This window comes from Aquila chrysaetos, chromosome 22 (genome assembly GCF_900496995.4).
Source record: "Aquila chrysaetos chrysaetos chromosome 22, bAquChr1.4, whole genome shotgun sequence".
NCBI lineage: Eukaryota > Metazoa > Chordata > Aves > Accipitriformes > Accipitridae > Aquila > Aquila chrysaetos.
The window spans coordinates 16296088-16313348 of NC_044025.1; the positions used below are offsets into that span (position 1 = coordinate 16296088).

Below are 17261 nucleotides of genomic sequence, written 5' to 3' on the forward strand. Positions count from 1 at the left end.
AATGATTTCCTGAATTATGGCCTGTTGGGAGGCTACAACAGAGTTTAGAAGAGAAAGCATTCCCTCTTGCATTGGTGGAATTTTCCCCTTTTTATATATGATCACAAAGTGATCTTTGGCTTAATGACAGTGCATAAAAAGTTCTGCTGTATCACTGCTTTCATAGTTCCTTGTTGCCAGTACTGTGGTTAAAGTGCTGAACTCTTTTGCAGGTTAATGAAATTTATCATGATGAGTCCCTGGGTGCTCACATTAACGTTGTCTTGGTGAGGATAATCCTGCTGAGCTACGGCAAGGTAAGTAAAGGTTAATTTAAATGGAGGATATCAATGTCTCTGAACGTCATTCTTTTATGAACAATGTAGTTACTGGTGACATGTATGGGGTTTGTATTTTAATTCATTCATTGTCCTTACCAGTCTATGAATATAAAGAACTTTTATGTTTATATATGTTTATCATTTGAACTTCACATTTCAAATAATTTCAATTTCTCCTGGGTTTTCGCTGTGTCATTTTAAGTTGCTGCTTAGCTCTGGCAGTCTATCTTTCCAAGTTTGTTTGGAATAATCCATGAAACTTAGTGAACATTTTGGCTCCTAAAGAAAACACGAGGTGTTGTGGTAGAACTATGTAAGTAACAATAAACACAAGATCAGTTCTGCAAGACGCTGAGGGCGACAGCCTCATTCCAAGAACTCATTTAAACTTGTGCTTAACATTAGTGGGACAACACATGTGCTTAAAGTTAAGTGCGAGTTCTGTGGGATAAGGGCCAGAAGGCAAGAGCTCTGCAGATCAGATCTGTAATTAAGAATACCAAGTGTTCTTTCTCTCGCTGTTTCTATGGAAGGGGTTACTCTACAGGCAAATTCAGGTAAAGAGGAATGAAATGCTAAATGGTTTCAAAGTATTGAACCGATCAGTACCTATGTCCTATTTTTGCCAAATCAACATCAAATTCCATGGAAACAGGAACAGGGCATTTCAAGTATGTTTATAAATGCTTTGGTTAAGGACATGTGATTTTAGTGCTCTCTACTGCAGCAGTGTGCCCAGCTGCTCAAAGCAGAGTGTTAAAATCTAATGTACCTTCCTGTGACTGGAGCTGCTGGTATTTGCATGTTCATGTAATAAACCTGGCCTCTGGAATACTCTGTGTATGTTCATGCAAGTTGCTGAAATGCTATCAGTGAAAAGCCAGCACAGATGGCGTCAGTGGTGAAGCTCCACTGACATTCACCAGTTTACCCTGCTCGACACCAGCTAAGATTTTTCCTCCCTGGTGCAAGAGGAAGCTCTGAGTTTTAGTCTGGACTCTGCTGGAGACCAGTTACGTGGATTTGGGATAAACTGTTCTGTTGGAGCTTCCCCATCCGAGAACTAAATGCACTGATCCATCTCTGCTCTTCTTGCAGTGATGTAGATGATGATGTAGTTATGTGTTCTGGATAAGCTTAATCAGATGTGTGTCCTAAAATAAAAGGTAAAAAAGGTCACATATGCCATTTTGTAATCAAAAGTTCATGGTGCGTGTAGTTAACATTAAATTACAAAATAAATGAAATATCCTTGTGATTGCTGTAATGACAGCAATTTGAGGATTGCAGATTGACTAATAATTCTCATAAAAATCTGATATTGCAGTAGTGGTAGACACGAGCAGAATTAGCACATGGGCTAGTCACTTCTTTGCTGTCCTTATTTCATAAGTATTTCATAATTGTTATGCTTGTCCATCTTTAGCCCTACAGATCCGCACCAGTCTGAACTCTGATAACTTCTGCCATTTTTCTGATGGCAGACAATAGCTACAGTAGACCTAATTTCACCTTAAGAATCTTTATTTTCTTGTGAAGAATAAAGCATTATCCATTGATAATTTGAAAGTTATCGATTTCATATTAATCTTCTTTAGAGAGTGGGGTGGAGCACGGAAACCACTTCGTGGTGGGTCTTTGGCCACATCACAAAAATAGCCATTGCATGTAGCACTATGTAATCTGCTTGTGGATAGTCTACTTCTGGATTCTAGATCTGTAATCTGCAGTGGACAATGTTTTAGCTCCTGAGTTATCCTGCTGGTTTCAGCAGGGCATAAAATGGAATAATTCTAGTATCACAAGCTTGCCTTAAATAACCATGAAGATAATTTTTCTTGCATTTCTGTATCTGATTCTTATTTACATGAAAGGGAATTTATGGCTTTCTGAAGAAAGTAAAATGAATGTAAAAGGTATCATTTCAGAGCTCCTCCACCTGATGGTGTGGGGGCCAGCATGCCCTGGCTGTATAAGAATACATTTTTTTAATGTTCATGTTTTTAAAGCTCCTGATCACAGGACTAGTACCAGGGAGTAGAAGGTGAGGAGGTTTCTCTTCGGAGGGTTGGGATTATTTAGCAGTGGAAAAGCAGAGAGAAAAGGTGTATAGTTCTTACTATCTGAACCTGTTCTGAGGAATTAGAACAAAGCTTTTAATATTTTACTGTGCCACACACCAGCACTGGCAATTTTTAGGAATATGTATTCCAAGTACATAATAAAAGGAAGGGCACGTGTACAAGTTAAGGCAGTGCATGAATGAAGCAGCCTGGTTGGCTTCACAATATGAAAATATTATCCCAGTCTTGTTTGAGTAAGCATTTCTTTTGAAAGCGTGTAGCTGATATCTTCAGATTCATTTGCTTCACTGTAGACAATTTATATATATTATCAAGGGTGCCATTTAAATAATCATAATAACTACATTATAGTTGATGAAGTATGTACCATCAACGTCAGGTTTATGACAGCACTCTGAGCTATTGCCAATTCTCCACCCCTGAACAACCTTCTACTGTATTGTGGGATTTTTTTAAAGAGGATTATATTATTTTATACAATATGTCATCTGTTGATAAGAATAATATGGACAATACTTGAGTTGCATAGCAACCAGCTTGTCAGTGTTCTTGCTTGAAGGTACTCCACTCCTTGAAATGTACTTATTTTTTAATATTTTCAAACACAGGCAACTGTACAATCAAAAGTTTCAATAACTTCAGTAATTGCATTAATTGCCGTGGTAAGATGAAAAAAATGGAAGATGTTCCTTGGTGATCCCATGTTGAAATTACTTCAGGGGCAAATTCAAAAGATCTGACACGGTTTTACTGAATTAACACTTTGTGTAAGTTATCACCTCTGGACTTAGACTGAGGGTATGGCAGGTTGAGACGTGCCAAGGAGCACCAGGCTTGGATGCTGGCTGGGTGGTGTGTTTGAGGAGAGGGCAGCGTGTGGCTGTGCTGTGTCTGGGATAGGTGTGCCGAAGCTACCAGACCTTTCCTGACTCCCCACTTTTCTCTTAGTACTTCAGACAAATGAACAACGCTATCTGACATACCAGAGGGGCTGATATGAAGGCTTCGACTACTCCTGGCTGCTGCCCACTCATTTACCAATTCCTTCAATAGGACAGAAAAATGTATCCCGCAAAGGCTGGTCCATATTTGCGGTGGCTTCGAAAGCTGGCATGCATTTCTCTGCATTTCCTTTACATTGAGTCCCAAAGTCACAGGCTTTTTTGATGTGATGGGATACTGCAAATAAGTAAACAGGGTACGTGCGGTGCATTTTTCTTCAAATGGGAAAAAGATGAGCTGGCTCGCTTCTGCCTTTTTGACTTCAGTAGTAGGAAGATTGGTTCCAAATTTTGGAAACTGCGGATACATTTGAGATGAATATAATTCGATGTTTGGGCAAATTATTCCATTTAGACCTATTTTGGTTGTAACGGCTCTGTAATCCAGCTAGCTCTAGAATACTCAGAGGAATAAGCAAAGCAACCACTATCACCAAGTGCAGAGGAGGTGGCAAAAGATGAGCTGAGAATGGTTTTAAAAACCCTGACTGGTTATTATAAAATTTGTTTGGAAACATTTAAATCCTGAGCACTGCATAAAATCCTCTCATCACCTCTTTGAGGTGGATGAATAAAAATTATTATTCCCATTTTACAGCTAAAAAAACAAAGACGTTAAGTGTTATTTTCCAAGGCCACACGGAAGGCCACTGGCAGGCTGGGGATAAGACCTCATAAATTCCTGGCTCCAGCCCCACGCTCTGTCCATCAACAATGGTGACTTTGTGTGCAGATGAGCTGCCCTCGCACAGCGGCAGAGAAAAGCACACACATTAGCTGGGATGGGTGTAATTAAAACAGTTACTAATGAAAAAAAAAAACTAAAAACTTTTGCAGGAACTGCAGGGGTTTCAATAAATGCAGCCACCTGAGGATTTATGAGGGTTATTGCTTGGGAAATGTGAACGTGGCAGTGCAGGACACCCCTGAACTCTCCTTTGGAGCAACATGCACAGCTCAAGTCACCCACATTCAGACTGGAACAGGGTGGGATAGGCTGAGGGATGCTGTGTCTGCTCTGTATGCATCTGGGATGGCAACCAGTAGGGAGAGAAAAGCCATGTTAGCTATAAACCAAAGTTGGTTCCAGAACAAGTGATTGTAATCTGGCCATGTGTTAAGTTGGTCAGATTGAAAGAGGAACCTGACCGCTAAAGCAGAGAGCCTTTGAAGAAGATTAGGGGAGGGAAGAAATCCCAAATGGCTTTAAGATGGCAGTTGAGGAAGAAGGTAGTATGGGGTGAATGCCTACAATCTCACAGGACAGCACTGTTCAACTGAGAAGGATTTTTCAGTTGTGTGTGTCTGAGATATTAGTAAAGCACCTGCTGCCTTTGTTTGGGACAAGATTTTACCTTCGATCTTTTCATAAAATGGTGCTCTCTTTATCTCTGCCATCTGACCTTTTCGTGTCTAAGCTTGATGCAAGCAGGGAAGATGTTCTCAGTTCAGCCAGGATGAAAAGCAGTGGTTTGGTCTGACCCAGGTTCTTTTCTCTGTTTCCCAGAGCGTGGCACAGGTGACACAGCTGAGATGGAAGGACATGCCAGGTTTATCCCTTAAATCTGGTGTTCGTCCTTAGCATTTTGCTGGTGACCATGGTTGGAGGGAAAGGGATGAGTGCTCACGTTATCTCTGCTTGTCCTGGGAAGATGCAAAGACTCTGGCTGAGAGTAGTTGTGCCTGACAATGCAAGGAGGTTGTTAGCTGTACATTAGGGTCACAGAATAGCTGTGCTTGGAAGGGACCTCTGGGCATCATCTAATCCACCCCCCCTGCTCAAAGCAAGGTCACCTAGAGCAGGTGGCTTGGGACCTTGTCCAGCTGGGTTTTGAATATTTCCAAAGACACAGACTCCACAACCTCTCTGGGCAACCTTTCCCAATGTTTGGCCACTCTTACGGTAAAACTACAGTAACACTCTTACAGTTTTTTTTCTTGCATTTAAATGGAATTTCTTATATTCCAGTTTGTGCCCATTGCCTCTTGTACTTTCTGTGGATACCACTGAGAAGACTCTGGCTCAGTCGTCTTTACTTCCCTCCCAATAGGTATTTATATACATTGATGACATCCCCTTCTCCAGCGTCTCCTTGTATTAGAAGGTCACTAATGTGAATTGAGTATCTTAGTTTTCCACTGACATTAGTAGATGCAGAAGACCTGAAAGAATCAGCAGGAATCAAGCCCTGATCTTGCAATGTGCTATACAAATGTGTCTGAAGATGGAGTTCTTAAGCCCAGCCTTTGGCCATCTCCAGTAACCAATTTTGCACAGGCTGAGTTGTGAGGCCAGAACCTACATATTATATAGCATTTTGGCTGCTGTTCATGTTTTTGCACTGTTTTCATATGTTTAGGGTGGGGATAAAGATGAGAGGAGATACTGTCCCTCTTGCTTTTTATCTGGGTAAATTGTTAAATTGCCTTATTTATTTATTAGACTCATAGCTTATAGTTTCCCAGTGTGTTTTGTTGGGACCTTGGAGAGTGTAGAGGTGGCTGATGGCATAAACACTACTTTGTATTCCTGAGCTGCTTACGTTTATACAGAATTAGAGACTGAAAAATGTTTACAAACTGCTGCCCTAAGAAAGCTTTCCAAATCCTTTGAATGCAAAATGACAATTTGCTGAATGAGCTATTTTTCTTAGTTCAGTTACCATGGACACTCAATAATTGTATTTATTTATTTTTTGCTTGTCTTGTTCAGGATGAGAGAATAATATAGAAGATCTAATCCAATATACAATGAACAATAGAAGTGCCAAGTAGAAGCAATGTAAACAGTGTGTTTTGCAGAGACTTCACACATTCAAGAAGGCAGAGTCATATGTTAAATTGTTTCCCGAATGTGTGCACTGCTATGGTCCAACTTTTGCTACCATAGTTTGAAGCCTATCAAGTTAAGCATATTTCTGCTCCTTCTGGAGCTACTGGAGAGCAGCAAAGCCTTCTCCGTTGGTACTCTTGGAGCACCACCTAATGGATGAGTTAGGAAAGGTCCTTTTCCAGCAAGCTTCTGACCAGCCTTAATTTTTAATGTTCTTATCATCAAGTACCTGCTCATCAACACCATTGCAAAATTGTACCCAGTTATGCCAAATGGCAGATAAATAAGACGGTTAGTTAAGGAAAGCTGCCGTTCTATGTGTGATACCAGTGTGTCTTTCACAGGTACTGGCAACGTGAATGTTCTTGAAAAGTTTGGGTAGAATATAGACTAAACTTGCAGTTTTCTTCTAGGATAACTTTGTATTTGAAATTGTTAAAGAAAAAAAAATTGACCTATTTCTTACTTTCCAAACAATCTCCAGCAGTATTTGAAGGACCTTCCAGTCAGCTTCATAAATGACTTGTTTTTCAGTGTCTTCATAACAGAGAACTGAACATCACACTGATAACTTCCCAAAAGACATGACAGGTAGCAAAGAAGGCTCAAAGGCGTCTGGATCTATGTCGTAATGACTTTGAACCATTTCTTACTGCCCTGCTTTGCCTTTTTGTATGAATGGTAGTTGCAACTCTGTTGTCGTCTGGTTTTGTTTATTTTTTTCTGCTGCTTCCATCTAAGAAGGAAGGGACTAGAAAAGAAATGAAGGCAGAATCAAAAAAGAAGGAAAATGGAAGCCATTAGTAGATGTTGAGCTTCCCAGAGCAAGGATCTCGGCTGGTTCTCTAGGGCAAACTGTCCTCGTAACCCTCTGTGGTGTCTCGTCGCATGGGGGATGTTCTCCCAGCTGAGGCCTTTCCACTTCTTGGCCAACATCTCCATCTGTTTCCATCAGCAGTTCTCTGAAATGGCCACAGATTTTTTGCTTTTCTTGCTGTGAGAAGGAAAGTTTCTCTTTCCATTGGCAGTTTTCCTGCTGATCAGCTGAGTAATGCTCTCCACAGGCCTGCTGTCCTGTTTGGAAAGAGGTCCTTCCCAGCCAGGTCTGAACTCCCAGCCAGCTGCAGGACCTGCATGTTCCTGGCAGTGTGGGCCCTTTGCTGGCCAACAGTAACACCTACACCTCTTCTCCATACACAGCCTGCTAGCCCCCCAACTTTCTCTGTTTGCAGTCTGACAAAGGGATTTTACCTTTACTTACAGTCCTTATTATTGTACACAGTTCATCTCTTCCTCTTTCTCCTTTCACTTTGTCCATTTAATGAGGGGCTGTGCTTTTCTGAGTCTGATGAAAGCTCCCCATTGACTTCCAACAGAAAATATTATCAAGTGTTATCTGATATCTGAACAAGAGTAGATTTTTGGACAACATCCTTCCAAAACATATTACATCTGCCCTGCCTAGTAACAAGCTGTGCCTGGTCCCATGATTTCCTAAGCTTCTTTCTTGCACGACAGGAGCATTTGTCTGTAAAGGTGAGGCAGCTGGAAAAGTGAATAAAAATGCAATATAAAGATCTGTCTGGCTCAGGAAATCTCTGATCCGAACACCACTGGCGCCTAGGAGGTTATTTGGAGGGAAATACTATGCTATAGTTGCACTCCTCTAATTCCCTTCCCTGGGCATCCCATTGCCTACTATCAGGAGAGGACCATGGCTTACGTGGTTCTTTGGTGTGAACCAGTGCAATTGCATAGCACAGTGAGGTTGACTTGGACCCCAGATCAGCGGTTCCCTGGCCATGCAGTATTTGCTGTTAGTACTGTTGGAGTACTTTCTGATTTGGAAGTCCTTGACAAATTGCAGAAAGTGGGAATTTGGGTGAAAATTTGCTAGGAATCAAGTGGGTTTCTCTTTTCAGGCTGCTGCATTACAGTGAAGAAAGACAAGGGATTAGTGGCCGGATGATTTGAGTGCTTGGTGGACTTTGAGTACTCAGCAGGTAGACTGAGTTTTTCCTCTTACTCTTTGAAAGTCCTCCTCACTGACACAGGACCTCGACTTGCTATTTATATCTGTAGCACTTGGACACTTAAAATAATTGACTTCCTACTGGATGCCTTGTTTCTCAACTTAAAGAGCAGTAAGGCTCAATTTTACAGGTGCCACACTTCTGATGTTAAAATTGTGTCATTGGCAAAGAAGTCAGGTCATCAGCTGAAGTGTGTTTTATAGACTTGTGTGTTCTCAGTTTCCCCTCTTACGCCAAAGGGATTTTCTTCATTTTCCCCATTGTGTTGGAGGCAAAGAACCCCACAATGCTCCACATTAACCAGCTGGTCCTCCTTTCATTTGCTTGAAGACAAACTCAAAAATCGCTGTTTTGATAAATAAGCACTGAGATGCTCTTGGACTGAACCAGTGGGTTTGCTCTCAGAGCGGACTTAAGTATACAGTGAAAACAGTTGTCGATTCATGCCACATGCCAACGCAGTGCCTGAACCATGGGAGCTGCTGGGTATGCTGCGGCAGACTGATCTGGTCTCTGGCAGACCAGACGTTCATCAGAAAAGTGCTGCAAGCTGCTGTGCTGGTTCATTCAGAGACCAATCTTTTGCTTTTGTGCTGGAGTCCACTGGCAAGGTTTCAGTTTAGCGGGGAGGGAGGAGGTGGCATATGACAGAGGCGAGCTATAAAACAGTGGTTATTTGGAAATTACTGACTTTTTTATATTCTATGCTTGTTTGCTGATCATGCAGAGATTTCTTTGCAAATATTCAGATACCCTTAAACAAAGCACATGTTGATAGTGTGTGTTTTTTGTTTGTTTTCTGATTGATGCATTTTATAAGATGTGATGATTTTCATTTGGTAGAATGTGCAGAAGGTGGTCATTATGAGACAAAGAACTATTAGCAAACGATCCACGTGACTTGAGATTTCTCAACTTCATTTTACAGCATTCTTTGGTTTTTGAATCTTGCAGTAAGATTTCTCACTGAGCTCCTTGAAGGGATTGTGAAGCTTTGGAGAAATGAGAACAAGGTGCAGATGACAGATGGGTTTTTTGTTTGTTTGCTTGTTTGTTTTTGTTTTAGCACTGATGGATGTTATTAAGGACCTCAACAATGGTCAAACCTTACTTAACTGAATAGGATTTTTGCTTGAAGAGCTGGGATTTTACCCTGTAATAGTCACTCAAAGTTTGTTTAAGTCTGTTCTTACAAATATACGAAGATGCAATAAAGGCACCACAACTGTCCCACCATTTCAATACGGTTATTAGTTCAATTCCCAAGGGAATTATGGCTGGAAGCAGTATGATCCAGCGTGGGATTATATTACAACTTTTTCATTCCACGGTGGTATCAGAATCCAAACTGTGCCTCTATTTGGTTTATTAATTTGTTTTTCTGAACATTTGCAGAATTGTAATATCCCACTTTTGCCAAAATCAGACCTCAGTTTGGCAGACTTTTCATTTATCAATTCCAGTTGTTCTTCCACAACCCTTTGAGGATTTTCTTTTTCATGTAGTCAATACTCTGTACTCCATCATGCACTCAATTAGAGGACACATCAAATACATCTGTATTTAAACATGACCCGTATTACTTCTCTCTTATTTTTGGCCCAGGCTAGGTTTTGCTCTACATTAAGTATTTTGGAATGACAAATGCTTACAGTACAGTATAGTATCTAAATTGTAGTGGTTTGTGTTATGATTACAGTGTTGTCATGGTAATATAATTTTTGCAAATGAAAAGCCAGGGTTCACATATGTAGTTCTTGCAAATCCTGGAAGGCCTGGGATGGGTCAATTAGTCATACATTTAATAGCGTCTCACATACAATAAGCTTTCTTAAGTCTTAGCAATGCACAGTATTAAGTAGAATTAGCTGGGAATTCTTAAGATAGTACTATTTCAAAAAAAGGCAAATGTAGTAGTTGGATTTTAAAATACCTTTCTCTTTCTTATTCAAGAGAATTGTCCTTTGCACTGCACCTAATACACGTCAGCTTATTTGAGTCGGCTAAGCCATGTCTGCGCACCACCCATGTAACGTGTGGTTTATAGGGAGAATGGCGTACCACAGTGGAAAGTTACGTGTGCTAGCTTTGGAACAATCTTCAGATATGGAATGGGATAAAGAAAATGCACTTTAAAAGACCGTCATTGGGGAAGTCCGTTTCTGAAAGTAATGATTCAAGTACAGCTGAAAAAAGTACACTTAGTTTTTACACTTACAGAGCATCCAGTAGTGTTCAAATGTCTGACAAAACAGCCCTAACAGCTCAGTTTCATGACAATATCAGTTTTGTCATTAAAATACCCATCTTTTTATTTTTCTTCTATCTTTTTATTTTTCTTCTATCTTTTTATTTTTCTTTTGTTATATCTTAGACCTCATTAAACATGGAAATTGCATTTAATCTGACCATGAACTGTAGCTATTTTTTTACTTTCTTGATGCAGTAAAATTTGTTTCTGAAGTGTAATTGTCTCTTTATTAAGAACAGACTTCTAATGGAAATGGGATGTTTAGTCAAGTGCCTGAACAAGTTGGGAAAAAAAATATCCAAGCTTTTAATAAATAACTATTGGTATCTTTTCTTCTTGCGCGTGTGCAGTCTATGAGTCTGATAGAGATTGGGAACCCTTCGCAAAGTCTGGAGAATGTGTGTCGCTGGGCCTACTTGCAACAAAAACCTGACACTGGGCACGCAGAATATCATGACCACGCGATCTTTCTCACAAGGCAGGATTTTGGTCCATCTGGCATGCAAGGTAAGATGTGTATCAGGTTTTGTTTTATTTTGCATTTGTGTTTATCACTTAGCAAGGCTAGTCATGCAAAGATTAATTGTGTATCTTTTGCTTAGTTTTGGTCAACGTTTTCTTTCCCCAAGAGCTCTGCACAGGGCCATTTTCAGTTGTAACTGCTTCACTTATTATTTTATCCTTTCTTACTGGTGGGATTATTTATTGGATCATTTCTTTGCTTTTACTGAAGCCAAGAAAGTGGGATCTGTATGTAAACAGTCCTGAAAATGCCCAAAGATTAAAGAATAGATTTTGTGTTTAAAAAGTCTCCAAAGCTGTTTCTGTGTTCCAGCAGGATTGCCAAGAAATATTGTTATGGAGAGGTCTGGAACAGGACGGCCAAGTGCTGTCCACTTTTTCCTTTTTTCAGGGCTCTGCCTCCTGTGAGATCAGGTTTGTTCACTGGAGGGGATAAATCTCAGAGCTTTCCGGTTCCTTTTGGGTTGGCCAGATCTGCTGTCAGCACAGGGCTGGGGCTTTGCTCGCCCGTGCCCTGAGGGCTGGAACTGCACCGAGCTCCTCGTGAGCTCTAACGCAGCAGCACGTGGTGTCCTTTTCACCTGTTGCCTCATACACTTAGAGAAGGCAACTGCAGGATGGTCCTAGGGGTGATAACAGTTTTCTTGGTGAGGCAGGAATTAGTTTTAATTTGTTCAACAGGCTGGTTTCATCTGTTCCATAGATGAGGGAGCACATTACTAAATGTTTAGGTGCAGAGGTCTCTTAAGAGGACCACTTCAACTATAGTTGTGTCACAACAGAAGGCAGATGTTTGTCCTAGAGCTTCCCACCACATTGCCTCTCCGTGCTTGTTCATTTTCTGGAATACTTGCTATTTCTCACAGGCTACGCTCCAGTCACTGGAATGTGTCATCCTGTTCGAAGCTGCACTCTCAACCATGAAGATGGTTTTTCATCTGCATTTGTGGTGGCTCATGAAACTGGACATGTGTGAGTAGAACTGTGGATGTCCTGTGTCCTACCTTAAAATGTCTTTGGTACTGACAAATATTGATGGCATTGGAAAGATGCGATTTATGTTAAGAAACAATATTCAGGGTTAGCTCTGGCTTCAGATCTCAGTTCTCTCAAAGCTCTCTTTATGATCTTAAGTAAGCTTTATATTTTGGTATTTTCAAGTGGAAAAAGGAACTAATACCAAAATATCTTCCAGGGCTGCTGTGAGAGTAGATTGAATGATATATTACAGTCTCCTGGTGGAAATGTAAAGTACTCATAATGATGAAATAGGAATTCATTGAGTCAGTGGAATACATGATTCTTGAAAACAATCCATGTTAAATAAGCACATCATCTGTATATGTTACTGCTGGTAAAGGATAAATACTGTATAGAAACGAGGTGCCAAGCACTGAGGTTACAACTGTTCTATATATTTCATATAAAAAATTCAATCATTTTACTTACTGATGTGATTAGAACTAATGACCGGGCAGCAGTTGTCAGAGCTTTGATTTCTTCCAGAGCGTTTTAGTTTCCCTGTTTGCAGAGAACACCCACTGGTTTCCCATTTTCTCTTTGGTAGAACAACAGTTCCCACAAGGCTTTTTCTGAACAGTTTCAATCTATTCTGTTTTCCCTAAGAAAGCCTGCAGGCCCTTTTCGCTTTGTTGTATCAGAATTATTAAGGGCTTTAAACAAAAAATTGCTAAAGTTTATTGAAATGACTGTAAACATATCTTAATTAGACAGGGACATAGTATTGATACCCAGATGGTATTTGATTCCAGAATTTTTGAATTAGGATTAAAAAGAATACACAGTGAGCTTTAAAAGAGATACTACTGAGGAATGTTTGTAATCTCTCAAATCACATTCAGCCCAATCTGTTAATTTGGTTTTAATTATGGACAGATATTGCCCATGTTAGTCAAATAGTGCTTATAAAAAATGCAATAAGATCCTAATAAAGGAAAGGAGAAAACATATTGATAATAAAGCCAAAAAGAAATGTAAAAATATCTGTAACTTGGGGTAGTTTTCAAGAGAGCACCCAACACTTTTCAGGCTGTTTCACATTTAAACAATGTGGGATTGCTACTGGGCAATAGCAGCAGCTAGTCTAAACTAGCTTCCAGCGTGGCGTCTTTTTTTTTCCATGCAAAGGACTTGTCTACAATTGCAAATTACTTCAAATTAAGCTAAGGTGTGATTTTTTAAAGGTTAGATAAACTTCTGAATAGCTCCAGGTTGGAGCATGAATAAATTTCTGTTAATACTCCTGGAGGGTGGACTAGATCCTTAATACAGAAATGGCTTCATCTAGCTGTGGTAATGCACAAATGTGGATGTGCACAGAAGTCCAAAGAAGGCATTTTTAGTCTGTTTTGAAAGTGGATAAAGCTAATCTCATGAAGGTACTCTCAGGGGTCAATGCTTCTATGTGGGAACCGCTACAGACTAGCTCTTTAGCTTCAGTCTCACCCTGTCTTATTTCTCATGACTTTGCTCATGTGGACAAGGGTCATGGGACTTAAGAACCTTGTTGCAATCAACCACTGGTGACATTTGGGACGTGGAAGCACTTGGGCACTCAGAGTTCACCTGTGATGTAACTGTGCTGGCTCTCTCTTGTGCGGGGCAGTTTAGGCATGGAGCACGACGGCCAAGGGAACAGATGTGGGGATGAAGTCCGCCTGGGGAGCATCATGGCCCCCCTTGTGCAAGCCGCGTTTCATCGCTTCCACTGGTCTCGTTGCAGCCAGCAAGAGCTGAATCGATATCTCCAGTGAGTAGCTGTTAAGCAGCCTCTCTCCTTTGATTAGGAAGCATGTAAGAACAATTCTGCATCTAGCATGTGTGCTTTATCCTTTTGTTAGTTACTAAAATGGGATTGAATAAAACAAATGAAGAATCCCCCCTGTCCTGTTGGGAATGAGATGCTTTCCCATCAATTGCAAATAATAATGCAAGTGCTCAATTAGTTTGATTTCAGTCCATTTAAAATTGTTCTAATTTCATTTACATCTATTCATTTTCTGGACATTGCTAGTATATACGGTGACCTCCCAGCGGTTATGAGAAGACACTGTTACAAATCTCATTGCTAACTTTCCTCCCTCCCTAATGTAACCTCTAGCTGGAGGAGTGCCTATGCTACCCAGCAGCGTGGTGTCTATCTTATAGATACCAAATTTGGCTTCGAGAGCCATTTGTTGCTTATGATACCTGTCCATGATAAGATGGTGCTGCCCGAAGAGGAAATTCTGCCCTTTAAGTGCTCAAGACTTTAATAGATATCTAGAGAAAGAGTGTGATTCTAAAATTAATTCTTCGGTTGTTACTTTTCCTTTAAGTACGCTAAATGCAAAAGCTGTTTAAACAGCTTCATCCGTGTCCCTTGCCTTGCCTTTGAACCTGACACTTCGGGCGCTAGACCTGCACTGGAGTTCCCTGACAAACTCTGATGTCTGTGACCATGTTTTTGCTCCTTATGGAAAAAAATCTTCCCCTTGTTATGTGCAAGTTGTACAGAAAAATATGGGGAAACTACTAGGATACCTAGCAAAACCTGAAAATGAGTAGGAAAAAGTGCAGCAAATGCATGAAGTAAATGTGAGTCAGTCTTTTTGTCAATATTTTTATTATCTTAGATATCTTAGGTATGGCAATAAGGAATAAAAATATTGTGAGGGAAGTGTGATTGTTTCAATTAGCAAGATCCATTAGAGCTTCAGCCATTAAATAAAAATCATCTGGCCTAGAGGGCTGCTTTACATTCTTTTAAATACAGTTATTTTTAAATATCTTATAACAAAGCAGAACAATGGTTTGCTTTGAAGTAAATCTAACCTCAAAGTTCTGCTTTCAGCTATTGGTATCTTCAAGGCAACCTGAATGATTGCCAGAATAGACTCGTGTATGGTGTCCTCATGTCTGTTAAGTAACTCAGAGACATTTCAGAGATACTGTTGATCATGTTGGTCTTGTGAATTAACCAATGATTATACCGTGTTAACCATTTGGTGATATTAGCATCAGTCCTTTGTCCTCCACACGACTTAGATGTGATTCTAGTACAGCTGGTTACAGGCTGTCCTCACTTTTTAGGGAGAGAGGAGAAACTCCCATGTTCATCACACAGAAAGGAAACTTTGTACAAACTATGGATGGAGCTGAGAGCTACCAGGAGAAACAGAGAGAGGGAATTAATTTGAGCATTTAATGCAGGCAGGAAAGTACACGTTTGTAAATGAGTCGCTGCTTGTCAGCAAGGACGCAGGAAAACTGCAAGCTTAGTGGTAATCTCGGATGGTTACCCTGGCCTCTGCTTCTAAAACTTCACTTGAAAGACAGTTGCAGGCAGCAAGAAATTCCACAAATGGAAAATTAATTAAACTTTCTTTTCTTCTTGGTCTCATGTGGATTCTTCCTTTGATTCCTTTCACATAAGGACCCTGGAGACTGTTAGGAATTTACCTGCAAGCTAAATGGAAATTACAATGCAAGGGCTTCAGAAAAAATATATATAGAATCCATTAAAGGTGGCTACACCATGTTAAAGTTAATGTAAGCATAATTGCAATATTAGCTGCTCTTCACGACCAGCATCTGAGAAATCGTAGGCTCTATTTTGTTTGGAACAAAAAGGCAATGAAACCACAAACACTGTGCAAGTCTCACAGCCCCATCTGTTACTGTAATTTTTGCCTGTTGCAGTTCCTATGATTGTCTGCGTGATGATCCCTTCGAACATGACTGGCCTTCCCTTCCACAGCTGCCAGGAATTCACTACTCCATGAATGAGCAGTGCCGTTTTGATTTTGGTTTGGGCTACATGATGTGCACAGCTGTGAGTACTTAAGTTTGGCTTCTGCTATTTCTCATCCAGGAGTTTTGTAAGTGTCTCTGAAATGTCCTTAATAGGGACAGTGTACTGAAGCCCGCAAGGAAAGATGTTGTGCCCACTTAGCTGTAAGCAAGGAATAACAACTGAATGTTGACAAATATGTTATTTTAAGTATCTCTGTCTTTTTTTTTTAAACTGGAGTTACAGAAATAATTACTCTGTAGTTTCACAAATAGCCATAGACTTCAAGCAAACAAGCTTGCTGCATTATTGAGCCTCCTATTGCTGGCAGCTAGTTATTTTGCTACAAAACTCCCACCCAGATGTGAAGGAGATGGATTTGGTGGCACATCTTGTAGTGCTAACACAGGACAGTATGCTTTTATGATCCAATTTTATGGAAAGCGTGATGCATTTTGATGCCTAGCATGAGAAAATAAGCGTGACAATGAGCAGAGCAACTTGCAAGGACTCTTGATGACATGGTTGGCTCTCTTGTACCAGGAAAACAAGAGACAAAGTCTAAATTTAAAGCAAGGCAAGATTAGTGCAATTCGCAGTGGATTGGCCTCAGAAAGCAGTCTCTTCTGCAACAGGGCTGCACCTTCCACCTCCAGCTCCTCAAGTAGGACAAAATATTAAATGGAAAGAAATGTTTTCAGCTGGCGTGGTAGCTGCTTAGACGTAACATTTCTGCTTTCATTCCCATCTGCAGGAATATGTGTGCCGAGCGGTATCTCTAGGTGATGAGAACCTTTAAAGCATCAGCTATAGTACTGTGTCTTGACACAATTCCTACTGATGCTGTCTTGGAAGAATGTCCCAGCCAAAGAGGGTCTTTTCTTACAGCTGTTCTCCAGAGCCTGGGAGATGGAGGCTTTCTCTTCTTTGTTAAGAATAGCCAAAAGCATGTCCAGACATCATGTTTTAGTGTATTGTGTGGTGGGTGGTTCTCATCCTCTCCTATACAAGCTCTTGCATTGTAGGTAGAATGTCGATTTATTCATTGGATTAGGGTCCTGAGCTCAAATTTCCATCCTCCTAAGAAGGTGATTGCAACAGCTGAGCTACAGTCTGAACAGCTCGTTTCCTTCTCCCATGAGTACTCAAGGATTTTTTGTTTTGTTTGCCAAATGAAGCAGCACCGTTTGGAGAAGCTGTAAGAAAAGGCAGTGTGTGTCTTCCCGTCTGGGGGAACTGGTTTCCCCCTTGCCCAGCCTGCCTTTGGTCACTAGTGTAAAACTATTTTTGCCTGACTTTATTCTGTCGAATACAGGTGGGATCTTACTTCAGAGTCACTGATGGTTTTGCATGAAAGCTCAGATATGCTCAATCCACAGACACCGCAGCGTTCCTCAGGAATCAGTGATAACAGCTGGCGTTTTA

General features: G+C 40.6%; 1 protein-coding gene across 4 annotated transcripts in view; it reads left to right on the plus strand.

Moving 5' to 3' along the window:
* Window positions 1-17261, plus strand: part of ADAMTS2 (ADAM metallopeptidase with thrombospondin type 1 motif 2) — a 190130-nt gene that overhangs the window by 140063 nt on the left and 32806 nt on the right. For all 4 annotated transcript variants that reach the window (XM_029997583.2, XM_029997584.1, XM_029997585.1 and 1 more), the window contains 5 exons: window positions 213-296; window positions 10873-11029; window positions 11911-12016; window positions 13671-13814; window positions 15746-15878. In XM_029997583.2, the coding sequence (XP_029853443.1) occupies window positions 213-296; window positions 10873-11029; window positions 11911-12016; window positions 13671-13814; window positions 15746-15878 (624 nt within the window). The remainder of the gene's footprint in view (window positions 1-212; window positions 297-10872; window positions 11030-11910; window positions 12017-13670; window positions 13815-15745; window positions 15879-17261) is intronic.